This window comes from Passer montanus, unplaced genomic scaffold (genome assembly GCF_014805655.1).
Source record: "Passer montanus isolate IOZ18808 unplaced genomic scaffold, ASM1480565v1 scaffold49, whole genome shotgun sequence".
Taxonomy (NCBI): domain Eukaryota; kingdom Metazoa; phylum Chordata; class Aves; order Passeriformes; family Passeridae; genus Passer; species Passer montanus.
In genome coordinates this window covers 5191260-5216674 of record NW_024369818.1, presented here as the reverse complement: position 1 = coordinate 5216674, position 25415 = coordinate 5191260, and the positions used below count along the sequence as shown (strand labels likewise).

Below are 25415 nucleotides of genomic sequence, written 5' to 3'. Positions count from 1 at the left end.
GCAGTTTCCCTGACCTGAGACTCCTCTTTATTTTCCTGTTGGATGAGGGCTCTGCCAGCTTAGGGAATGCCAGGATGGTCTGGGTTGGAAGGGGCCTTAAGGATCATCCACTTCCACCAGCCCAGGCTCCTCCAAGCTCTGTCCAAGCTGGCCTTGGACACCTGCAGGAATGGGGCAGCCACAGAGAGCAGAGACACCCTGTGCCAGGGCCTTGCCCCTCACAGAATTCCTTCCCAAAATCCCTCTCACCTGGACTGCACTCCTCTCCTTGCTTTCCAAGTCTATAAAGGCCTTGAGAGCTGTAAAATATTTCCAAGTGATTTAAACGAGCTTGGAAGTTCTGAGGGTTAGGCCCTAATGGAAGATTGTCCCAAAAGGTATTTATATTTTATATATTATTATATAAAATATATAATTATATGTTGTACATTATATAGCATATTATGATGTCATTATTTTAGATACATAAAACATAATTTATATATGAGCATTTCTGTGTATGCATAATTAGCTACTGTGCAGTCTCTCTACACACTATATATTTATGTGTGCACACATACATAGCTAAGATATAAATATGTATGTGTATAGAGAAATGTATATATATTAAAAAGTGGGAGTTTTGAGTGTACAAGGCAATTACATGTGTGTATATGATAAATATATTTCACATATATACACATATATATGAAACACATATATAAAAACTATATGTGGGTATATATATATGTGTGTGTTTATATATAAATTATATATAAATTAACATGAAAATACATTTTAAAATAGAAAATATATAGAAAATATATTGAGAACCCCCTGCCCCCTCCCCCAGGTGTGTGCACAAGACACCAGGACCAGGTTACAAACACTCTGCTCTTTATTTCCACACTCCCAAGGCCCAAACGGGGCCTTCCTGCCCATTCCCACCCTCTGGAGTCCTTGTGAATGCCGTGGGCAGGGCTCTGTGAACCCCACAGGCAAGGCTCCATGAATCCCACGGGAAAAGCTCCCTGAATCCCTTGGGCAGGGCTCCCTGAACCTCACAAGGCGTCGTAGTCGTCGTCGTCCTCGTGTTTCCTCTTGAGCGGGTTGGGGTCGGCGGCGCCGGGCGGGACCATGTTGGTGGTGATCAGGATGTTCTTGGGGCCGATCAGGGAGGGGTTGATCAGGACGTTCTGCACCGTGGGCGTGGTGGGAGTGGCTGTGGGAATCATGGAAAGGTGTCACTGAAAGCTTGGAGTAATCCCTGCGTTATTCCAGGCTCATCCCAAGAGGGAGGATGGGGAAAGTCTGGGGGGGTGAGGACACAAGGGGGAGAGGGAAACAGGAGCCGGGGTGGGAGGGAGCTGCTCAGGATGGCCATGTTCTGGCTATCACTGCGTGCTGGGAATGGGAATTAACACTGGAAGTTCCTGGAGTGAGGGACAGGGAAATTCCCCCATCAGCTTGGCCAGAGCAGCGTGGCTGCCCCAACCCTGGAAGTGTTCCAGGGCAGCTTGACGCAGCATGGAAGGTGGCTCTGTCCATGGCAGAGTGGATGAGCTCCTCCCTGGCAGCCCAAGCAGGCTGTGGCAGCGTGGTATCCCTGCTCCCAGCCCCAGGAGCCCCAGCAGTACCTGACTTCCCAGCAGGCTGCGAGGACGGGATCTGGACCGTGAAGCGCTGCCCCGCCAGCGACACCGGCGCGCCCACCTTGGCTGACACCGACACGGTCTGGGCTGAGGGGGTGCCTGCACTCCACACAAACACACCAAACAAACCAAAATAAACAAAAAACACTCCCAAAACTCCCCCCCACCAAGCGGAATCTGCTATTAGACACAGTGGGAATGCACAGAACACCAGATGTAAGGATCACATTTCCAGGCAGAGCTGCACATTTGATAATTTTCCCACATTTGCCCCAACCCTACTGAATTCCAGACTATAAACACACATCAAATTTAAAGCTATGCCCTAAAAATTAAAGATCCTTTTAAAAATGTGCTATTTAATTCAGCATCGTACTGACACTGAGGAAAATAACCCTAAATTTAAGTAAAGTTCTTGCATAGTCCCTTAAACAAAGAATTTATCACAAATACAGAACATCTATAATGCATTTACATTTAAATGTTATTGTAATACTAATTTATGAAATTAACTTTCTGATTCTGTCAAACAATATAAGGTCAGGCAGTCCCTGACATTCCCTCAGGGGCTGAAAAGTGTTTTAAATTATTCCTCTTTATTTTTCCTTCCTAAAATGAAGGTGGGAATCCCCTGTGGAGCTGTTCCCTACCCAAAGTGGGAGTGCTGGGCCTGCTGCTCACGGCGCCCACGCTCAGGCGAGGCACTGTGATCCTGCCTGCTGTGGAGGAGACCTGTGGGGAGAGAAACAGGGAATCAGGGAATGGCCTGGAATAAACAGGAAAGTCCCCCCACAATGAGGCATTCAGGGCTTCCCAGCAAAGGAAATATTTTCCTTCTAAAGCAGAAACAACTGAGGTGGAAGTCAAAAATAGTCTTTAATATCATCTACACCAAAGCCTGGCCTGTGCCTCTGACAAGCTGACATTAAACCTGACAGTTCCTCCTGGACATGAGGAGGAATTTCTTCAGGGACAGGGTGGGCAGGCACTGGCAGGGGCTGCCCAGGGAGGTGTTGGAGTCCCCAGCCCTGGAGGTGTCCAGGGAATGACTGGAAATGGCACTCAGTGCTCTGGCACAGGCTGGATTTGATGATCCTGGCGGGCTTTTCCAGCCTCAGTGATCCTGGCATTCTGCAGTATTTCATTAACACTACAATATTCCCATACCTGAAATTTTCCCATATTTTAAAACTTCCCACATTTCAAAATTTCCACCTAAAATCAACCAACACCAAATCGCGAATCCAGCCTGGAGAGCTCCGAGCTGACGTGCACAGGCTGACACCCAGCCCAGCCTTCCAGAGCTGTGCAAAACTGCAATCCAAACCACTCCCACCCCCCAGGGGTGATCCCCGAGCCCTGGGCACTCCTTACCTTCTTCTGCAGGGATTTCAGGCGGTAGTTGGGGGCAGTCAGGCAGTACCTGTCGGGCGGCAGCCGCGGGCCCGAGTACGGCTTGATCAGCGGCAGCGGCGTCTGGTTCTTCTGGCGGGCGATGTCCAGCAGGAACTGCGGGGACACGGCACACCCTGCCTGTCACACCCCCTGGCCTGGTCACACCCCCGTGTCCTGGTGGCATTCCCCTGTCCCACTGACATCCCCGTAGCTGGTCACAGCCCCTTGTTTGGTCACATCCCCGTGTCCCACTGATATCCCCTTGTCTGGTCGCACTCCTGTGTCCCGGTGACATTCCTGTGTCCCACTGATATCCCCAGGTCCCACTGACATCCCTGTGTCTGGTCACACCCCTGTGTCATCTCAGTGACATCCCTGTGTCCGGTCAGATCCCTGTGTCCCAGCCTCATCCCCATGTTCTGGACACATCCCCGTGTCCTGGTCACATCCTCAGGTCCCAGTGACATCCCTGTGTCCCACTGACATCCGCATGTTTGGTCACATCCCCATGTCCTGGTCACACCCCTGTGTCCTGGTGACATCTCCTTGTCTGGTCACACCCCTATGTCTTCTCAGTGACATCCCTGTGTCCCAGCCTCATCCCCATGTCCTGGTCACATCCCCATGTCCCACTGACATCCCTGTGTCTGGTCACATCCCCATGTCCCTGCCTCATCCCCGTATCCTGGTGATATCCCAGTGTCCCAGACACCCCCGTGTCTGGTCACATCCCTGTGTCCTGGTGACAACTGGATGTCCCACTGACACCCCTGTGTCTGCTCACACCCCTGTGTCCCACTGACATCCCTGTGTCCCAGCCTCACCCCCATGTCCTGGACACATCCCCGTGTCCTGGTGCCATCCCCATGTCCCAGCCACACCCCTGTGTCCTGGTGACACCCATGTGTCCTGGCCTCATCCCCACGTCCTGTCCTCTTTCCTTGTGTCCCAGTGACACCTGTATGTCCTGGCCTCATTCCTGTGTCCTGGTGCCAGCCCCGTGTCCCACTGACAGCCTCAGTCCTGTGCCAGCCCTGTATCCCAGTGACAGCCCCGTGTCACCCCCGTGTCCCTGTGCCAGCCCTGGTCCCTGTGCCGGTCCCATGTCCCCCCATGTCCCTGCCCAGCTCCATGTCCTGTGCCAGCCCCGTGTCCCTGCCCAGCCCTGTGTCCCCGTGCCAGCCCCGGTCCCAGTCCTGTGCCAGCCCTGTATCCCAGTGACAGCCCCGTGTCACCCCCAGTCCCTGCCCACCCCTGTGTCACCCCCGTGTCCCTGTGCCAGCCCTGGTCCTTGTGCCAGTCCCACGTCCCCCCATGTTCCTGCCCAGCCCTGTGTCCCCGTGTCCCCGTGTGCTCACGTCGCGGGGCGGGGGCGAGGTGAAGGCCTGGTCGGTGCGGCACTGGATCGCCAGCCGCACGTCGTCCGCGTCCACGCTCGACTTCTTGGCGTGGCTTGAGTAGATCTTGGCGTCCTCCAGGATGGTGGTGACGTACCCTGGGGGACACGGGCTCTGCCCTTCAGGGAGGGCTCCCCAGCCCCACCCTGGCTCACCCGAGGGATAACTGAGGAATCCCTCCCTGCCAGAGCACCCCTGGGAGCGCCCAAGGCAGCCTGGGCACGGCCTGGAGCAGCCCGGGACACAGGAAGGTGTCCCTGCCATCCTGGGTGTGTGACTCTGTGACCGGAGAGTCACGGAATTACAGCTGGAAGAGATCTCAGCAGTCACTGAGTCTGGCAGGGAGCCCCGAGGGAACACGGGCTCACGGAGCACTGCCGGATCCAGGCAGCATTCCCTGCTCCGGGCAGCACTCCCTGCTCCATCGAACCCTTCCCTTCTCCGGGCAGCACTCCCTGCTCCATCCAACCCTTCCCTGCCCCACACAACCCTTCCCTGCCCCACACAACATTCCCTGCCCCACCCGCGGCCTCCCCGCGCGCTCCCCGCCCGGCCCCGCTCACTGTAGGCGAACTCCAGCATCTGGTTGATGACGCGCGGCTCGTACTCGGTGATGCCCATGTCCTTGAGGATCTGCGCCATCACCTGCGGGGGGACACAGGCACGGCTCAGCCCCCCGAGCCCCCGGTGCCGCCCGGACCCGCCCGGAGCCCCCCGGGCCCCGCGGTACCTGCGCGTCTTTAGGGGCGCTCTTGGGAGACGCCATCTTGGCCGCCTCCATGGTTTCCGGTCATGTGACACAGGGGGCGCGGCTACGGCGGCCGGGAGGGCGGCGTTGCCATGGAGACGCGGCCTAGCGGGGTTGCCGTGGAGACGCGGCCTGCCAGAGCAGAAATTCACTTTACTGTAAATATTCATGTAGGCCAACTGATGCACAGACCAAATCTGCTGGATTCAAGCGACTGTTTTCCCACTTCCCCTGCTGCAGACAGCCCAGTGCCCCCCATCTGCCCTGAGGTGATGCAGGAGGAGATGTTTTGTTGTTTCATTAATAGCTCTGAAGCCACTTTTTAAAGTGCTAGCAATCCCAGGATTAACTAAAAATGACAGTGTGTTCCCACTATTCTGAAAATAAAAGATTCCACTTTGGAAGCAAATTTAAAAGCTTTTTAAAGCTGGTTTTCATGTCAGCTGACTGGATTTGTAAGCCACACAGAGCACATTCCATGTGAGTTTTGTCAGAGTTTCTCACTTTCTGGGGCAAAACAGAACCAAAAATAAAGTTTTGTTGTGATTTTGTCGGGCAGGCGATCAGGAACGTTCCAGAAGCAGTTGCCATGTGTTAAAACCCAGGAAGGTCCGACTGCAGCCAGGTCTGGAGGAAGAGGATGTGCTGGGGACTCCTCAGAGACAGGGACACACCAAGGGCTGCTCCCTCGATCCGCCCTGCGGAACATTCCAGAGCTCTGCTGCTCCCATCACCCCCAGGCAGGCATTCAGAGCTGGCTCACATCCCAGCCCGCCTGGTTTGGGATCAGCCGGGGGGAGCAGGGGCAGCCCCATGGCTCGGGCTGGAAAACCCTCACCAGCACCAGGGGCCGGCACGGGATCCCTGCGCCAGAATCCAGCTGGGGCAGCTCCCAGGCCAAGTCATTTGACTTCCATGAGTCAGAGTGTTACACAAAAACATCCTGGGAGGAGGGAGCGAGGGAGGGAGGAGGAATTCCAGACACTGATCTTAGACTAAAGAAACTAAATCCACTTTTCTTTCCCTTGTTTTAGGAAAGAGGGGGAGAGCAGCTCTTTCATGGGCTGGGATCAGGCTGGAGCTCAGCACGTGGCGCTGGGGGCTGCCACACTCTCTATTCCTGAGGCAGGAAAGAAAATGATGGTTTGATTCCCCACTTCCATGGGGCTCGGGATTTATCCCTAAACCCAGTGCAGGACCCTTCTGCTTCTTCTGTGCCACCTTCTCCACTCACCACAGGTGACTTTCCACGCTGGGAAGGACAACCAAGAGCTCCTTGCAGGATTTCTGCGAGGAAAGCAGCAGAAGACAGGGAGAGGCACCTGCCCCCAGGGCCACAAACACCTTCCTGGCCCCATGGACACTCCTGTGGGGAACAGCCATGCTGGGAATCATGGGGTTGGAGAAGCCCTCCAAGACCACGGAGTCCAAGCTGTGCCTGATCCTCACCTTGTCACCAGCCCAGAGCTCTGAGTGCCACCTCCAGGGATGGGGACTCCAAGCCTCCCTGGGCAGTTCCCATGTTTAACAACCTTTTCTGTGAAGAAATTCCTGCTGATGTCCAACCTACCCCTCCCCTGGCCCAGCCTGAGGCCGTTCCCTCTCCTCCTGTCCCTGTTCCCTGGGAGCAGAGCGTCCCCCGGCTGTCCCCTCCTGTCAGGAGCTGTGCAGAGCCACAAGGTCCCTCCTGAGCCTCCTTTTCTCCAGGATAAACTCAAAAAGACACATTCCATGGGCACCACACGCTGGCCCAATGGAAGAGCAGCCACCCCTCCCCTCTGCTCGGGGACTGGGGTTGTTTTCAGTGCTGGAAAACAGGAAATGGGGTCATGGTGTGTCCTGGCCGGGCGCCGGCTCCTCCGCCGGCCGCGGTCGTTCATCCCGGAGCTGCCGCCAGCTGGGAATCATCTGCTGGAGAAATCAGCACAGCCTGGGCACGTGGCTCTGCTCAGCGGGCAGGATTTAAATCCATAAATTTTAAATCCTTCTAAGTGTTCCAGGCCAGGACGGATGGGGCTTGGAGCAAGCTGACATAGGGGAAGGTGTCCCTGTCTTGCAGGAGTGGAACAAGATGAGCTTTAAGATCCCTCCCAACCCAATCCATTCCATGATTATTCTATGAAATTTCACTGGGAATTTCTTCCCAGACAGAATTTGAGGTGTTCAGGGTGCAGCTACACACAGCCCTGGCACAACGACAGCTTTTCTTGTTGGAAGGTGTCCAAATCTGCAAGAACCCCAGCCAGAGCTTCTGCCTCTTGGAAAGGGCAGCAGGAATCTCCCTAACGTCAGAGCTGGGATTTGCTGGACAATGCAGTGCCTGTGCTCAGCTCTGACCTTTCCAGCACTAATCCCACACTACTTGGCTCCACAAAACTCTGGCATTTGGGCAGTCCTTGGGAGAATAAGAGCTCTAAAGAGCCAAGCTCTGAGATTTGTTTTGTAGCTGATACCTCTCATTTCTGCTAGAGCCCTGTTCCTGGCTTCTGGAGGAGTTCTGAGGACTGTGAGGACAGATCCTGCTGCTGGGTGTCCCTGCTCCCTTTGGCCCTGTGCTTCCAGCTTCCCAGAGCCTTCCTTTGGGATTCCCTCAGGCTGGCCCCCACTCCCCTTGCCTCCTCCACCCCAGCATTTTCCAGCTCCTCACCCCTGATTGTTCCTCAAGTGGAAATTTTACCCAGGCTGTGTCCAGCTGTCTCTCTGGGGATGGTGGTCAAATAAAGCCTTTCCCATCTTATCTTTATCAGATCATGAAGGCACCGTCAGGAGGAATTCCGCACTCAGCAGCAAATGCCGGGGAAGAGCTTAAGGGGGAAAAGACCTGAGTCAACACAAAATGATGGAAAATTGGCAATCAGCCCCAAATGATTCAATTTCCAGTCTCAAAGAACTCTTCTATCTCACCTGAGAACTTCAGGTCCTTCCTGCAGTGCGAGGAGAAGTGGAAGTGACATTCCAAGGGTCCCAAGTTAATTCAGCTCTTAATGACACTGAGCATGTTCCCTTCCCTTCAATTACACATGACACAAGTGAGACTAAATCCCACAAAACCACAGGAGCTCGGAGTCAAATTTGAATACATTTGTATTATTTATTGGCTGTATTAAATATATTATCTATTTGATAGTTACAATTTAGTAATACAATGCATGGCAGCTTTAACATACGTTTGAGATACCTCAAAAATGACAATACAAGAAAACCAAAGATATCTAAAATACATTAATGCCACGAGGGTACATCCTTCTGGAATGGACAACAGCTGATGGAAAATCCGTATTGCAGTAGAAATCCCAGATATTTTCTGGAAATATGAGCATTTTGTGGCAGTCACAAAAGGATTCGATTTCATTTTTTAGCAGTGGTGACTTGTTAGTATTTACTCTGCAATCCTAATTTCAGGACTATTATTGCCAAATAAACCTCTACAAGTTGGTTCTAAGGAGTTAAAAAAGAACCCTTTGGCAACGGAGATTTGCTGCAGGCAGTTTATCTGCTAAAGGGAGACTATGAGGAAAATAAAGACAGATTGTAAACTCTTCTGCAAACTAGAGACTAATATCTGTATAAAACTCTGACACTGGAGGGAGAGATTTCTATGATATAATAAATGATTAACTTAAAGTTCTGCTACAAGTAGAACAATACATTCAAACATACATTTTTGTTTCTTTCCAGGACTTTTAATCAAAATAAATAGAGTACAAAAATGAAGAGTACGTTTTGAAAAGATTAATTTCAGATTGCACCATCGATCTACTGTGAAGAGGATTAAGTGATACTCGTCATAATTTAGGTTTTCCACATCTGAAATACAACACAATGCCTCAAACTCTAACACAACGTTATTCCTCAACTGCTGTAGGAGAAAGACCCTTAAAAGTGATTAATTAATTACTGGAAACACATCGCCTGTAGCTCTGTCACATCCACCCTCCCACCCACAAGTGAATCGTTCTGATGGCCGAAGTGGAGCCACAGACTTTGCACAAGACCCTAAATCTACCGTTCTGTGGCATGTTCCAAATGCTGCTGGCAAGACCCATCCTGAAACATTGGAAATTTGTGAGTTCCAGCTTTCAAAAGCTTTGATCTAACGGAGCCAGGAGCTGCCAGGCTCCTCCTCAGGGATTCACAAGCAGATGGAACACAACAGTCAAATGTAGTGCACAGTGTCCACAAAAATATCCCCCAGCCGACCAGGACGAGTTTCAGACAAGTTCATAGCAGGCTGAACATTCCCAACAGGAAAACCATGGAATGTGAAGCTGCTACCACTGGGATAGCAAGTTTAAAACATTGTATAAACGTTATCTAAAAAGAGTTCTCTCACGTACAATTTGCTCGTTGGGGTTAAGTTAGAAGGGCACCCAAAGCAGGCTGAACTTTTTATTTTTTTAGGTTAATAATAGTACAAAAACATTTGCTCAGTTTGAGCCAAATAGTGTAACATTTATCATAAATGCACTCTTTCTCCTTAAAGACAACTCCTGTGCTGTTCTGAGCACGCTGCACAGGGAATTACTTTTCTCTCAGGCACTGAGAGTGAAATGTGGATTGGGCCAAAGCTGCTCAGGACAGCAGGAACATTCCGGGCAGAGCCTTTCCTGGGCATCCCGGCCGAGCGCCACGTCCTGCTGGCATTGGTTTGGATTAAAACCCTAAAAAACCCTGGCACCCTCTACTCCAACACTTGAAATGATTATTACTGAATCCCAAGTATTAAAATAACTGTAAAGTAGTAATATCACTAAGTCAATATTCTGCTTTCCTTCTACAGTCTAGTAAATGTGGTATGCTCTAGTAGGCTCTGCAGTTCTGCTCTAAGCTCAAAGCACTTGTGCTGCTGGATTTCATGGATATCAGACCACAGCGGGACTCGATGGAGCAGCCATCGCCTCCCGCTGCTCTGGTGGTGCTGGCAAAGGACTGTTCTAGCAATGCCTTCCCTCTCCAAGTGGCTGGGATGGGGAGAGAGGAGGAGCGTGCACACACCCCCCCGGCGTGCACCGTAAGGCAGCTGACTGCTGTTCTCCAACAGCTCACCCTGATTGCAGAGGCCCCAGGATCACCCTTTCTACAGGAAATCTGTGTCCAGCATTTGGAAAGGATCTGCCGAGCCAGCCTCGCCGGCAGCCAGCAGCAGGAGCGGGAACGCACGGAGCGAGGGGTTCCCAGCTAGGATTTCACTCAACTACCCATAAATACCCCAGAGAGCTCTGTACAGCCGGCCGAGCGGGGCCAGCTCTGCCCTACTTGATGACGAAGTACTGGATGACCACGGCGAAGAGGATGGCGACCACGGCGAAGCCGCAGAGCAGCGCGATGGCGATGGCGCGCTCCTCGCGCAGCCGCTTCCCGCTCTGCGCCAGCTCCGCGCCCGCCGGGGCCGCGCCGGGGCCCGGCTGCCGGCGCTGGCAGCAGAACACGGTGCTGGGGCTGTAGGGGCCGCAGAGCTCGGGGCTGCCCGGCAGGTCGTGGCACTGGCGGCCGGCGCAGACGCGCGCGCGGTACTCACAGTTCGTCTGCGCGGCCGGCAGCCGGAAGCACGGCTCGGGGCCCTTGTACACCTGGCAGGGGACAGGAGCAGCTTCAGTCAGGAGCAGCGCACTCCTGGAGCTGCCTGCACTGCTCCAGGGGTGTGGGAGGTGCTGGGCACAGCCTGGAGTTGCCCTTCTCTCCCCAGATTTGTAAAATTGCAGCTTACAGCTCTGGACAATTCGCGATTCATTGAAGTTTCCTGCCATGCCCCCACACTAAGGCCCTCACCTGGGCTGGGAGGCTCAGAAAGGAGAAAAAAACTCATCCTGCATTTTCTTCCTCAAAGCTCCTCCAGCAAAGTGGACTCTCTGATTAACAGAGGCAGTGGTACCACAGACCATCAGGATTAAGAATCAAGAGCCAAAGGAGTTGTTGGGAGAACAGGATGAACCAGTGCTCACCCACTGCACACTTTCTGAAATGAAAAGTCTCCCTGTCATCTCCCCAGACATAATCTCAACCTTCAAATCATGGAATCACAGCATGGTTTGCGTTGGAAGAGACCTCAAAGCCCATCTCATTCCACCCTTTGCCATAGGCAGGGACACCTTCCATAAGAAATATGCACACTTTTCTTTGGTAATAATTTTTCCCAGGAAAAACCCCTCACATTCCTGATGCTACATAAAAGGTACCTGATCAAACTCTCTGCCAGCAGCAAGCTGAAGGATGTAAACAATGGAATCTCCTTTCATCGGCTGTAGAGGCTCCCATGTGATTTCAAAAGTGTTTTCTTCCAGCTGAATCACTTTGGGTGCTGGAAAATAGAATGATTTGTTGGTGTTTTAGAAAAAGAACAATTGTCTCTACAAATGTACAGCTGTCATGCTTAGAGGCAACTCATTCCAATAACTTAAAGCAATTAAGATTTGTTTCTTTCTTTTTCTTTCCTTTGATGCCATGAGCTTAGAAAATGATCACTGCTATGTGTAGGTTATAGTTGTTGGTCTTTTTGAGCTGCCGGGATGAGACCATGTTTGTAAGGAGGAGCAGCACTTTCAAGTCACTACAGAACTGAGCATTTCTGCCCAAGTGCAGAGCTGAAATTATGTTCTGACCATGCTCCAGTCAATCAATATTGCTGCAGGCACTCAGCACTGTGACCTTCACAGTGACTTTAACAATGACCTTTAATGTCCATGTTAAAAAGTGAAGATCAGAGGAATTAACTCTGCCCTCATCTGCCTACACACTGCTGTAACTTCAGTGGATAACCCTGCAAAATGCCTTTCCAGCAGAGCAAAGGCAGGAACACTCAGTTCAGGGGTGAAGAGCTGCAGTGCAGGAGGTGATTACAACAAAAGAGCCCTTCTCCCACCCAAAGCCCCTCAGAGCAAGTTTGTGTCCTTGTCCCTGCAAAGACTGGCTGAGGGTCAGCTTGCAGCATCCAATCCTGCCCATCAGTGCCTTGCAGCAGTTGCCAGGGCAGTGCCAGCTCACCTTTGAGAGGGGCAGGTGGAGACTTGGTGGTGGTGAAAGCACAGACCTCGGAGAAGGCTCCTTCCCCAGCGTCGTTGTACGCCTGGATGCGGAAGCGGTACGTGGTGGACTCGCTGAGCCTCTGCACCTTGTAGGTGTGGCAGGGACCATTATAGACTGTCACAAACCTGGGGGACACAGGACACGCAGTTACCCAGCTAGCACAAGTGTCCAGGGCAGCATCAGACCCGAAGCACTCGGATTTGAGTTAAGGACAAGGAAGTGATGCAGCATGCTGGGTGTCCCAGCTTTCTTCCCACTGAGGCTGCAGAGCCCAACTCCTCTGAATCAAGAAAACAACCCTTGAATATCCAAAATAAATTGAAATTTCCTCTTAAAGAACAGCTGGCCAACCGTTGTTTCTTATATGCAGGCCTGACTTTGTTTTTGAATGTCAAAAATAACCCTGCCAGCACAGGATGGTGGTAAGGTATTTATTCTTTAAATAGTATTTGCTGTTTACAAGCAGCAGAAATGCAAGTTATTGACAGCATTTCTGGCTGAAAGATGGGATGATTTCTGGGATGCAAAACTGCAAAAGGGAAAACTCTAGGATGCTCAAATGATTCAGTGGTGCCAACAGAAGGGAGAATAATATAAAACACCTTAAAAACTTGACATGAAATGGTAAAACCACAAGATCCTTCATGGTCTCACCTGCCAAACCTGTCCTCCATCTGCAGATTGAACTGAGTAGGGTTGGGAATTAAAGCTCTGCTGGGCCCTTCTCCCCATTTCAGTTTAAGGCTCTGGTAGCTGAAGACAACACATTCCAGGTGGGGAGGGTCAGGAGGTAGTGGTTTGGTTTTGGCTTTCATGGAATGACTGAAAGGACCGACTCCAAAGCTGTTGATGGCCTGTACCCTGATCCTGGGGATGGGAGAGAGCAGCCACATGGTCACAAAAAGTGCTGGGTAACAAAGCAAGAGTTAAAAGGTGTACAGAGTGTAACTCCAAACAGTAAAGCAATTAAGATGCAGTTAGAAATTAAATCTGAACTCAGCTTCAACCAAGACTGAGGTCACAGGATCCCCTGCTCTGCTCTTACCTGTCCATCCATCTTCTCACCACACACCTGAGCATCCCAATGAAAGATTCTAAACCCAGAAATGTTAAAAGTCTTGGCTTTGAGACAGAATGTGAACCTTAACATCAACCACGATCTCACTCCTGCCAATGTCACGACTGGACTCTGGATATGACAATTTTAGGAGTTTTTTTGGAGCTGCAGGGTGAATTGGGCAAATAGTCTGTAAGCTGCACGAAAAACTGCTCTAAAAATGTAAAGCACTACCCTCTCAAAGGACTTTTAAACACTACAAATGTGATTTAAGAATAATTCTTACCTGTACAGGGTGTCAGGCAGCAGATTCTCAAGGACATGGGCTGTGTTTCTCCCCACAGTGACCAGCTGCTTCTCCCCATACTCGATGTTGTACCCTGTGATCTCTGCCCCGTGGCAGCAGGGCTCTTCCCACTGGATTGCAAGGCACGTGGAGAAAGGAGGGGACATTTCCACCTGATCCTCTTCAAGTAAGTGCAGCACGGCCACGGCTGCGGGCACTGACGGGGGCGTGGTCACCACGGCCGTGTCCCCAAAGAGCCCTGCCCCAGCCACGTTCACAGCCTGGAAGACACCACACAGGGGTTACCAAATCCCTGCCTTCCCAGCAGGCACTCACAGCTCTCACAGCCTTCCAAGTGTTCTCAAAAGCAACGTGGGAGAGAGTGGAAAATCTCCTGAATAATTCGTCAACAGGGCAAAGCATCTGTCAAGCTGGTATTTCACAGCACACTGGATCTAAACTCTTGCAGATTCAGGGAATGAGGAGGGACTGGGGGACAAGGGAAGTGTTTTTCCCCAATTACCTTCTCTATTGCATGAGCAGGTGACAGCACATGACTTTATTCCCCTCTAGCTGGAGTTTGGCCCCAGACTGCAAGTGCCCCGTGGCACCAAAAGGCTTTTCCTACCTGGACTCTGCAGTAATAGGTGGTGGCAGGTGTGAGCCCCTTGACCTCGTAGCTCTGGCAGGGGCCAGTGTAGATGATGTGCATGGACCCCTCCACCTGGCCCCAGTCCAGCCTGTACTCAGTGATTTCTGCTCCATTGCACGCCGGGCTCTGCAGGGTGAGGGAGAAGTTCTGCTCAGCTCTTGCACTTACACACCCCCAGAATCCAGGGGGGAGCTCTGTCACACTGAGACACTGGGTGAGAGTCACAGAAAAGGCTGGAAAACACCTTCAAGATCATCACATCCAACCTTTGTAAGCACTGGGGTTGAAATCTGAGGACTGTTCCAAGGGATTTTAAGTTAAAAGGTGACATGTGGCTGTAACACCACCACAGTTCACACCAGAATTCTGACTGTCCCACAGTCTCTTACTACTTAAAAGAATTCATTCACTATATATCAATTACCACACCATGAAGAAGATTAAATGCCACCCAGTTTGTACATTTAAGACTGCAATTAGTAACTCCCAAAATTTACAAACCCAACACAGACCTCTATAAAGAAATGGGCTTAAAATATTCCACCTCTACACATACTATTTCTCTAATTTCTGTGTATCATAAATGTGTCACTACAATTCTAAAAGCCAAACACTAATTTGGGTGGTTCTGGAAGCCATCAACACCTACCTCCCATGAAACCACAGCACAAGTTGCACTTTTGCAGGTTACCAGGGGTTTGCAGCACTGCTCAGGGGGTCCTGGAGCAGTGCAAAGCTCTGCCTTCTCAGAGTGGGGGCCAAACTGCAGGAAAACAACACTGCATGAACACAGCAACAGCACCAGGACAAGAACTGATGTGCAAGTGAAGCAAACAATCTATTTTTAACTTGACAGGGAAGTAAACAGCAGAGCTCAGGGCTCAGTTTCGGATTCCTTGCAGGTACTCGAAGCTGGCCCCGCTCCCACAGGATATCTGAGCTCCTCCCACTGCCAGGGTTTTGTAACTCCTCCCTCCCGCAGCCAGGATCTGCCTTCCAGCAGCAGCTGGGCACTGTTTCACAAACACTTTTATGCCACCAGTGTTTACCTCACGCTTCTCCCAGCCTGGCATGGCTGGCACCCACCCCTCTGCACACCACGCTGCTCCCACCACATCTGCAGAGCCTGAGCTCGGGGTAACACATCCAACAATTCCAAAGGCACAAACATCAAGATGTTCACAGCACCCAGGCTACAGAAGGCCCTCAGCCCCCTCAGTGCTGCCCTGTGAGGTGCAGTGAGTGCAGTGCTCACCCCGACTCTGTTCCCTGCCCGCAGCCAGAAGCTGTAGCTTCTCCCTGGGAGCAGGTTGGTCACCCCAAACTCAGCAGCTGGGCCCTGGTAGAGCACCCTGCGCTCATCCTGCTCCGAGCTGGCCATCTCCAGGAGGTACTCTGTGATCTCTGAGCCTCCATCCACAGCTGGGGGGCCTGGCAGACAAAAACAGATTGCATTCTCCTGTTAATTTCTGAATTCCCTAAGTTAGGGCAGGCTCTTGTCATGTGTCTGAGCAGAAACACTTCATGAACCTTGTTTCCCCCCCCAGGTACTGATACTTAGTTTAAGATGGCCTTCATCAGGGTTTTTTAATGTATTTTCCCTGTTTTCTTTATTAGCAGTGCAACTTCATTCATTTTTGGTTATCTCATTTACTGAGATAACATAAAACAAGAGGAGATTTTTAAATTGCTAAGGAGGTGTCAGTCATGGGCAGACAGGAAGCTTTCTCACTAGAAAATATTTATGTCTGCTTCAGTCTCACTGTATCACCCTACCAGAGGTGGACAGAAGCTTTGGTCTTCTTAAAAAAAATCCCACAAAACAAACCAAAAACCCCACCCCAAACCCAAAAAAACCCTAAGGCCATGGACAGCATCTCTATAGTTTCATTTTTATCTTTCATTTTCCCTGAAGAGTTCCATAGATTTTTGATTAGGATGATTGAAATCAGAGCAGTGTTTTACTCCAGTCTGGTGCTTACCCCACTGCAGAGTGATTTCCTTAGGCTTGGCTTTGCCCAGCAGGGCTGGGGCAGGACAGGGCCCGGGGGGAACGGCCGCTGTGGTGACAGTCGTGACATCAGAGGCCTGCCAGGGACACAGGTCATTGCAGAGCACAGACACAAAGCATTTTGCTAAAACAAGAACAGAAATGGAACAGAAGCACCTCTCCCCTCCTGCTGCTCACCTGGCTGTCCCCACCTTTACTGGCACAGGACACCCGGAGCCTGTAGGAGGTGCCAGGCCTGAGGTGGTCACAGACGTGCTCCCGCTGGGCTCCGCTGTAAACGGGCTCCCACCTCCCTCCTGAGGGAAGGAAAAGCACTTTATCATTTCAAACCTTTCCAAAATCCCACCTGGAAATTCTCTCACACAATTAATAAGGTGGTCAAGCCAGAGAATCAATCTGAAATGATTAATTATACAGAGAACGTGTACAACACACATACGTGTGAAAACAGAAGTGACTGCTGGAGTAAAGCATCATTTAAGTTGGTAAACATCTCCAAAATCCAAGTCTAAACCATGTCCCACGTCTAAATGTGAATTAAGTACCTCCAGGGATGGAGACTGAGTACTGCATTAGTACCCAGAGATGATTCCTTACCAACTGATGCCTCAGAGATTTCCAAAAAGTATTTAGAGATGTCTGATCCTCCATTATCCTTGGGGGGTTCTGAAAGAAATCAACACCTTAAGTTACAAAAGATTTAATATCAAGGCATTGTTTTTATCAGCTTTTTCAGTGAACATATTCATATTCAAACAGAAAAGTCAATCAGCAAGAGAAACAAGTGCACTTAATTATTCACAATACATTTTTTCTGAGCAATTTTCCTCCTATTATTAATCATGATTATGCCAGGAACAGAAACTGGGAAAACACTCCCAATTTCAGGTATCAGCTCTTATTTTTTAAGCGAACATAGGAATTATTTAAACACCACAGTAAACCCACAGTGGGGGTCAGCACAGCAGTCAGTGCTTCTCAGAAATGGATGAACAACACCAGTGTGCATCCACAGCCCCAAAATAAACCACTTTTGGGTAAGGTTGAATATTTCTCCTGCAATAAGTCCACACCCCAGCAGCACTGAACAGCCCAAGGCACCTACCCCACGTGACTCTCACACTGTGGGGATGGATCTTGCCCTTTACAATGGGTTTGCTGGGGGCTCCAGGTCTGTCAGGTTTGGTGCTGTGCTCCACCACCTCACTGGGGCTGCTTTTTCCTTCACTGTTGTAGGCAAAGAGCTGTTGGAGGAGGGAACACAACAGAGAGTAAATGGTTTATTTAATGATAGCAATATATGGTGATAATACATAAGGATAAACATGCTGGTGATTAAAAAATATCTATTAAAAACCAAACCAAAATAAAGACAATCATTTATACCAAAATTAGCTGGTGCAAAAAATCTGGTTTGTATTATTACTTCACCAAAACCTCCTCTAACAAAAGGTAATTGTTGGGACAACAGGTGAATTCCTGCTGTCTCCATACGAAGCTGAAAAACTTGCTGGAAAATGCCAAAGCCCAGGAAAGCACATGAAATTAGGAACAAACTGTGGTACAAACCCTGAACTTATAGGATGTACTCCTCCTCAGGTTTCTTAAAGTGCATGAGAGCTCATCTCCATTGTACTGGGGCTGGAATCCATAGCCCTGGCAAGGAGGGAAAAGAAGGATGAACACAGTCACTGATTTTTCAAGGTGAAACAAAACCCAGAGTGGCTAAATCACTTTTTTTTTTTTTATCTTGAACTTCATTTCTGTGCCATGAATTACACACAATACTTTGTGCCACGAACTGCACACAATACTTTATCTCTGTCATGAATTCCATGCAATGCTTTCTCTCTCTGCCATCAATTCCATGAAATGCTTTCTCCCTCTGCCATGAATTCCATGAAATGCTCTCTCTCCCTGCCATGAATTCCATGAAATGCTCTCTCTCCCTGCCATGAATTCCATGAAATGCTCTCTCTCTGCCATCAATCCCATGCAATCCTTGCCAACCATTTATCAGAAGATTAAAAAAAGTTCATTTTTATTTCAGTACTACGAAGGAAATTTCAACACAAAGCCCAGCACTTACAGAACCTTCTTCCTCCATGTCCAGGCAGTAGGTGAGGGAGTCATCCACGGCCCCTCCTGCAGGAGGGCTCCATGCCAGGGCCATCCAGGTCACTCCTGCTTCCAGCAGCGTGGGTGGCGCCGGCGCTGGTGGCACCACCCCGGCCGTGCCGAATGTCACCGTCTCACTGAACCCACTGGGGAGGAGATTTTGAACAAAGGTGAGCAGCAGCTGATGGAATCCAGGGGGAATCCAGCATTTGGCAGCCCTGGGCTCCTGGTTACCTCATTCCAATGTCGTTTTTAGCAGCCAGTCTCAGGGAGTATCTTGTGGAGGGAGCGAGTCTGGTGAGCTTGTACTGCTTCAGGTGCCCGTAGTAACATTCCTTGAAGGGGCCATTCTTCCCCTGGAGAGCAGGGAGATCCAGAGTCACTCCCTGATCCCTGCCAAGGTCACCCTCCTCACTCTACACCTTCCTAAAGCCCAGAATCTCAGACTGGTTTGGGTTGGGAGAGACCTTAAAGCTCATCTCGTTCCATGGGCCGGGACAACTTCCACGAGAAATGTCATTTCACTCATCTAACTGTAATTAAAATAGTAGTTACTTTAATAATTAATTATTAATTTATTTCTATTGCCTCAAGTATGCAAAATTTAATGTATCATGGTCATCCTGAGTCTGCTGATGGTCACCTTGAGCAGTCTTGACAATAAACCACATTAGGACTGAGATATCTGATTACTTTTGGTACTGGGGATTTGACAAAATGGGATTAACCATTGAGCTGAAAACAAAACACATTCTGGAAGTTTTTCATCCCTTTGCATTACATCTCAGCAAGATGCTCAAGAGCTGAGGGAGATTTGTGGCACAACCCAAAGATGCCAAATGCTTGTGCATTTCAAGAGGACACAGGAATGGCTGATATTCTGGATGACAAATGAGGCAGTTTTACACTGTCCCCTCCCACTGATCATTTGTCTCTTTAAAATTGTCAGGACAGTTGCACCAGAATAGCTGCTGTACCTAAGCAAAGGGTATTTTTAAGTGTAATTGCTCTACAGATGTCATTATGATTTTTTTTTGGTACTAGAAAAGCTCTTACCTCATCCCATTCTAAAAGAAAATTAGTTATTTTGGAACCATTGTCATTTGAGGACTGAAAATAAAGAAATGAAAAAAAGAGTTAAAATCAAGTGGTTGTAAATGTGTTTTATAAATATTTTTACTCATTGAATAAACTCCAACTGCCTTTTAATAAAAGGCTGCTGTGGTACTTCTTTTAGTTCTGATAGTTTAGAATATAAATTTATAAATGGTTTGATTTTATAAATGAAGCAAATTATATTCTTAGAGCTCTTTTCCTGGTGCCTTGCTCTGTGTGCTCACCACCTACCTCTGCAATCTAAGGGTTCACACAAGCAACATCTGACACATGAAATGGGAACTTCATTTTCTAAGCACAGATTCTACAAATAATTTCACTAAAGTCATTTAGCTGGAACCATTTTTCAGCATGGTCATAAGAAAAACATCAAAAACCAAGCAAACACAGCTACCAACAAGCCTTGACAGATAGTGGTTATATTCAAAAGTCAAGATTAAAAATGAGAATCTATCCAAAGAAATTTAGTCTGAATGGGTCAGAATTTCTAAAAGAACATTAAGTCACATCTATTTATCATCCAGGACCTCAAGCAAAGACATAAATAAATAAAAATCCATTTTTTCCTCTCTGCCAGCTCAGAAGAGAAGAGCTCTGCTACCAAATCTGTCACACTACAGCTGCAGGCAAGAAACTCAGCAAACATTGAAAAAAAAAAGAAAGGTAATTATTATTTCATTATCAATCTTCACTGAGCAACTCAAAAGGCAACACCTACAGCACACACTGAATTCCTGACAAAGCTCACTTCAATCCACTGCCCAGGAACCCAGCAGAGTGCTCTGCTCCCCTGCCCTCAGCCCCAGGTGTGGTTCTTACCTTCCACTGCAAGCTCAGGCTGTTTTTGGTTCTGTTTATCAGTTTGGGGGCAGCTGGACAGTCTGGCTCACAGCTCTCTGTGGTGAAGCTCACCAGCTCTGAAATGGTTTCTTTGATGGAACTGCTGGTTGCTGAAACTCTAAACAAAGGGTAATTAATGATGTGGCTGTTGCACTGGCACCTGGAAATGTGAAGGAAGAGCTGGCAGCTTCAGGGATTTATTCCCAGGCAGTGGCTGCAGGGTGGGGGTCACACAGGCTCACTGCTGACCCCAGACCCCCATTTCTCACCCTTCATTTACTCTGCCTTTACTCTCTGTCACAGTGGAAATATTTTAGTGCTGAAATACCTGTGGGATAGGGGATGTAAACTATGGTAGGTGTTCCAAAATGGCAACAGGATACCTGACTGGAAATGAGCCTTTTACTAAAAACACCTTAAAATTCAAATACAGTCAATGCTTGTGCAGCTGAATCACAATTTTCATAGGAATTGTTTCGTGTGTTCAGCAGTCCTGCCTCTTTCTGTGGAAAACACTGTGGAGGTGGAGCTGTCCCAGCACTCCCCACACCCAGAACTGTTCCACAGCTTTAGAGCAGGACTTTGCTGCAGGGAATTTTTAATCTCACCTGCTCCAGTGCCCCAGCACTGAGTGTGACTCTGGTTCCCCTGGTTTGTTTAGCAGCTGCTCTCCCTGGCCAGCCCAACACCTCCAGTGAGGATCATTTACTCCTGACCATCCAGCCCATTCCCACTTCCCTGCTGCAGGTCAGACAAGCATCTCCGAAATCAAGCTGACAAGTCAGATTTCAGATCCAATTTCAAGGCTAAATTATTTCATTTCCCACTGACTTCAGCCCACAACAGAGTGTTGTTCTAAAAAAATACCAGCAGAGAATAATTTAAAGTTGGTAATTCAGGCATCTGAGGAGACAGAGAAGGTGGTAGGGAAGGAAATGAGGTGGTATTTTAATGAAGTTAGAAGATCAATGGGAATTTAGATAGCAAACCCAGTGTTCACAGCATGGTGTTTTTTCAGAGTATTCCTTAACTGTTTGTATCACCCCTCTTCCATGAAGCCACAATAATCCTGCCTGCCCACATCCCCCAAAGCTTTATTTGCTCCCCAGCAGCATACCTGGCATGATAATCAGTGGCTGGTCTGAGATCAGGAAGTGTAATTGTTAATTCTTCCCCACTGTGAAAAGGCAAAAACAAACAGAAAGCAGAGTTACAGCTCTTCCTTAAACCTCAGGGCTCAAAGCTCATTGAAAAGCAAAACCACGTAGTGCACATTTAAGTTTCCCACTGTCCATGTACAACTCTTTAGTGACATTACTTAAAATTTATTTCATGTGAAGTAGGAAGGTCTGCAAGTCAACAAACAGCTCCTGATAGAGAGATTGCTGATTGGTTAATGGTTTAAACATTGTGCTTAAAGGAAGAAACTAAACTTACACATAGACAGATTTAAATTTTCCATTTTTACCACTGTTGGATATTGCTACTTCAAATGTAAATGCTGCTGGACTATGACTATGGCTCTCTCCATTCTGTGAACTAACTGGGAGATTCCAGGACAGAACGGCTGATCTTGCTTGTATATCAGAAACCTATTAAAAGCATAAATAATGCAAGTAAGTTTGCTTTCTGCAAGAAAAGGTTAATTAGTCAATAACATGGCGTCGCTAATTGGCCTAGGAAGCTCCTCACTGGAGGAATTCTTTCCCTTTGGAGTGGGAATATAGAGGCATTCTTTGGATTGCAATGATTTCCTCTTTTCATTTCTAAAGGCTTTCCCTTCCAACACCAAACCAACACCACAGTGGGGCAGGAAGAGAAAATTCCTGCATCAAGGTTTCCATCATCACTCACTTGGAGCAAATGTTCAGCTGGGGAGTCTTGGGCAGGACCCCAGAGCAGATTTAGGCACAGACACCTCACTGTCATTTTCTGACAGCTCCCTCACACAATATTCAGCCACTGATCCTAAGGACAGCACAGGCTCTGTTTGTAAAACTCAACATCTCTTGTCTGATTTTTTTTTTAGCTGCTTAATTCCCACACTCCAAATTCTCTCTGCCCAAGGCAACACAACCCTGGGGTAGCTCAAAGTACAGATGTCAGAAGCAGCAGGGAAAAAGTACTAAAGGACCAAAAATCCCCTCAAAAGCTGGTGCAAGGGAACACAACCCCTGTTTGCTGTGTGGATAATGCAGAGAAGAGCTCATTACACTTGCTCAATATCAAACACAGACATTTTAATTACCCTCACCAGAATCCTCCTTCCTAAAAAAGTCTCTAAATACTCAAATATTTGCTCCAGTTTCTCAATATAACATCAAAAGAGGATCTATTTGTGTAAACTTTATCCTCAACACTCCTAAATCCTCTCTGCTGAGCAAAGGATGGTTCCAGGAGTGGACAAACTTCCAAGAGTTTAGCAGGCCCCTGGTTTGCAAGGTAAAGCCCTCACATACACTGGAAAACTGCAGCAGTGGAATATTCTGGAATTACAGGCTGGCAAACTGAGAAATACTGAATTTCCAGCATGGTTGCCCTTTCCCAGCTAGGAACTCTGACAACTAAACTGTATTTATCTTCTCTATTAAAAAAAATTAAACCTTTAAGAACAAAGAAAAAGGGATTGATCAAACACAAGTTATTTTCTAGGAAGCACAGGCCCAGAAAATAATGGGATTTTAAGGCTAATACTTACAACTGGCTTGCCAATGCTCAAGTGAGTATCACATTTCCTGGATTCTGTGTCAGATTCTGCAATTTAAACACAAACCAGATTATCCCAAAGCCTGAGAGCAACCCAGGCTGTTACCAAAAGGCCACCACGAGATGGAGTTGGCCTCATTAGGACTTGAACAATGGTTCTTATTGTGCAAAGTTCATTTCCCCTGTTTGTTTTGGCTGTGTGAGGGGCAGAAACACCAACTATCCAAAACCAACAGTGGTACAAAAACCCTTTTAGTACATCCTGCACAAAGGGGATCTTTTCCTAATGGAGCAGAAATAGGTTTTCTTTGACAACAGAAAAACATTCCTCCAAAAATGAGAGGTGTTAAAAAAAATGACAATAAGATCTTATCTCTGCCTGATGTGTTTTCCTGGAATTTTTACGGCAAAACATTCCCAGTTTGGAAGAAGCCTGACACTGTCTCAAAGCAAAGCAAGGACACTGCACAAGCTTTTTTAGTAGCCACAAGGTATTCAAAAGCTGAAGTTAGAAGTAATTAAATGGCACTTTCTACAACTGCTCAAATTTTCATATTTTTTGAAGGTTTAAGTGGCTCCTGGTTAACCAAAAAGTACCACAAACAGTGACACCAGAAGTTCTGGAAGTACCTACAGGTCACCCTCACTGGGAATATTGACCAGTCGTGGCTCAGAAATGGCAGGGAAGTAAAAAGGTTTCAGATTAAATCTTCCTGAAGACCTTATTTGATAAATACCAAATGAAAAAACTTGATATTCCAATGATTCCTAAAGAAGAAAAAAAACCATCTAACCATAATGGATTTCAGGCTTCCTCTAATCCTGTAGAGCCAAACAAATAAATTATAAATAATAATTATAAATTCAGCTTTTTCAGAACCTGTTTTGCAATGAATTTACATAAAACAACAGAGATTTCCCCTGCCCATGCCACCTACCTCCCATCTCTGCCTCTGGACTGCCCTTTGCTTTTCCTATCTGCTTCTGCTTTAGTGCTCCAACTGCCCCTTGCTGGCCCTTCCCATTCCCATTGGGAATTGTGGCATTGGAAGAATTAAGGACTTTATGTGGTGAGGAGGGAGGGCTGTTCAGTTTATTGTTGGTGTGGCCACTGGCTTGTCTGTCCTTTAGCCTCTTCTTGAGGTGCTCCTGCATTTTGAGGCTCCTCTCGTCCCTCTGGATGAAGTTTGTCCTCCCATGGGAACGAGGTTCTGCAAAGAAGGGAGAAATGACTTCATTATTCTGAATTATTCATTTGACATCTGAACCTACAAGCTGGAAAAATCACTAAAACCCAGCCCCTGGAACTTCCCTGTGCTTTTGGAGGGATTTTGGAGTTTGGGGTCTTTTTAAACTGAATTTTTTGGGCCTTTCTGCTGTCAGCTGCTCCAGATCCTGCTTTACAGCTGCCTTTCTTCCCTGCTATGCACACATTCACAAAAACTCAAGCAAATTTAGGACCCAAACTGAATTTTTCCAACACATCCTGAACGCTGTTTTAGCCTAGAGTGAGCCAAAATACCTAATTACTCAATTTTAACTTGAGAGACAATGAACAGTCTTATGAAGTCTAATTTCTGTTTTAAGTCTTGATAATAAAATAAGGATTAGAGATTGGTTTAATGCAACATAACCCTCATTCTTCTGTGATTTATTGATTTGTTCAGTTTTTAGAGTGGGTCTGCACTTCACCCTCCACTATGGATAACAACATTTTTTGGGTTGTTTTTGTTCACTTTCCAGTCATATTTGGACTAAAACAAAAATACATTCAGGTATCAAATTAATTTCTTTTTCAATAAACTTCACACCAAGGCTGTGACAAAACTCAGTGGGCAGAGTTTTAGGGAAAGAAGTTTTAGGAGTCACTGCTGTGGGATTTACAGTGGCAAAAGCAGGGATGCATGGAAAATACAACACTGGAAAATACAACATTTCTCAGGTATAAATGTGCATAATTCCTTGAAAACAGAGGATCCAAACAGAAAAATCAGAGGATACACAACCACACTTTGCACTCAGGGAGTCCTCAGGGACTCAGGTGAGTCCCTGACCCACAGGGGGGCTCTAAGTTAATAACACAGCCCATGGCAATGTGTGGGGAGGCAGGGCCAGCTGTCCCCAGGCCCTGGGGACACTCTGGGCTCTCACCTTGCTCCTGGAACACGTGTGGTGGCGGGTGCTGGTGCATGAACTGGGGTGGGAGCTCTCCTGTGCCGGGCACGGCGGGGAACACGGGGTGAGGGGGGGGTGGGAGCAGGGCATGGGGGTGGTGCATGTAATGGGGCACGTGGGGAGGAGGGGGAGGAGGAGGGGGATGCATGGAAGGATGGAATTCCCCCGAGTGGGGCACCACCACCACTCTCCGAACTCCATTTTCTTCCACCACCTGCAGGGAAACGGGAGAAATCAGCTGTGAGGCCAGAGAGAGTCCC

At 48.2% G+C, this 25415-nt stretch overlaps 2 protein-coding genes across 5 annotated transcripts in view; both read right to left on the bottom strand.

The window, feature by feature from the left end:
* Positions 1-854: 854 nt before the first annotated feature.
* On the bottom strand, positions 855-5253 carry TAF9B (TATA-box binding protein associated factor 9b). Of its 3 annotated transcripts, XM_039722650.1 has the most exons (7): positions 5154-5253; positions 4987-5068; positions 4385-4521; positions 3006-3140; positions 2282-2363; positions 1617-1730; positions 855-1201 (listed from the first exon to the last, which is right to left on the bottom strand). In XM_039722650.1, exons 1-7 carry the CDS (start codon positions 5202-5204, stop codon positions 1041-1043), a joined length of 762 nt encoding a protein of 253 aa, XP_039578584.1. In that variant the 5' UTR covers positions 5205-5253; the 3' UTR covers positions 855-1040. The 3 variants fall into 3 exon arrangements, with proteins under 3 accessions (XP_039578584.1, XP_039578582.1, XP_039578583.1); XM_039722648.1 differs by lacking the exons at positions 4987-5068; positions 5154-5253 and adding an exon at positions 4915-4936 and having other exon boundaries at positions 4385-4835; XM_039722649.1 differs by lacking the exons at positions 4987-5068; positions 5154-5253 and having other exon boundaries at positions 4385-4880.
* A 2985-nt stretch (positions 5254-8238) lies between these two features.
* LOC120508712 (fibronectin type-III domain-containing protein 3a-like) overlaps positions 8239-25415 on the bottom strand; it is a 37814-nt gene continuing 20637 nt past the window's right edge. For both annotated transcript variants that reach the window (XM_039722588.1, XM_039722589.1), the window contains 22 exons: positions 25132-25369; positions 23919-24191; positions 22973-23028; positions 21712-21866; positions 21392-21451; positions 20254-20392; positions 19375-19428; positions 18553-18674; positions 18290-18464; positions 17770-17856; positions 17306-17444; positions 16798-16866; positions 16378-16496; positions 16172-16277; positions 15445-15620; positions 14839-14952; positions 14166-14315; positions 13538-13818; positions 12849-13061; positions 12153-12319; positions 11348-11469; positions 8239-10741 (listed from right to left, as the gene is read on the bottom strand). In XM_039722588.1, the coding sequence (XP_039578522.1) occupies positions 10424-10741; positions 11348-11469; positions 12153-12319; positions 12849-13061; positions 13538-13818; positions 14166-14315; positions 14839-14952; positions 15445-15620; positions 16172-16277; positions 16378-16496; positions 16798-16866; positions 17306-17444; positions 17770-17856; positions 18290-18464; positions 18553-18674; positions 19375-19428; positions 20254-20392; positions 21392-21451; positions 21712-21866; positions 22973-23028; positions 23919-24191; positions 25132-25369 (3333 nt within the window). In that variant the 3' untranslated portion in view covers positions 8239-10423. The remainder of the gene's footprint in view (positions 10742-11347; positions 11470-12152; positions 12320-12848; positions 13062-13537; positions 13819-14165; positions 14316-14838; positions 14953-15444; positions 15621-16171; positions 16278-16377; positions 16497-16797; positions 16867-17305; positions 17445-17769; positions 17857-18289; positions 18465-18552; positions 18675-19374; positions 19429-20253; positions 20393-21391; positions 21452-21711; positions 21867-22972; positions 23029-23918; positions 24192-25131; positions 25370-25415) is intronic.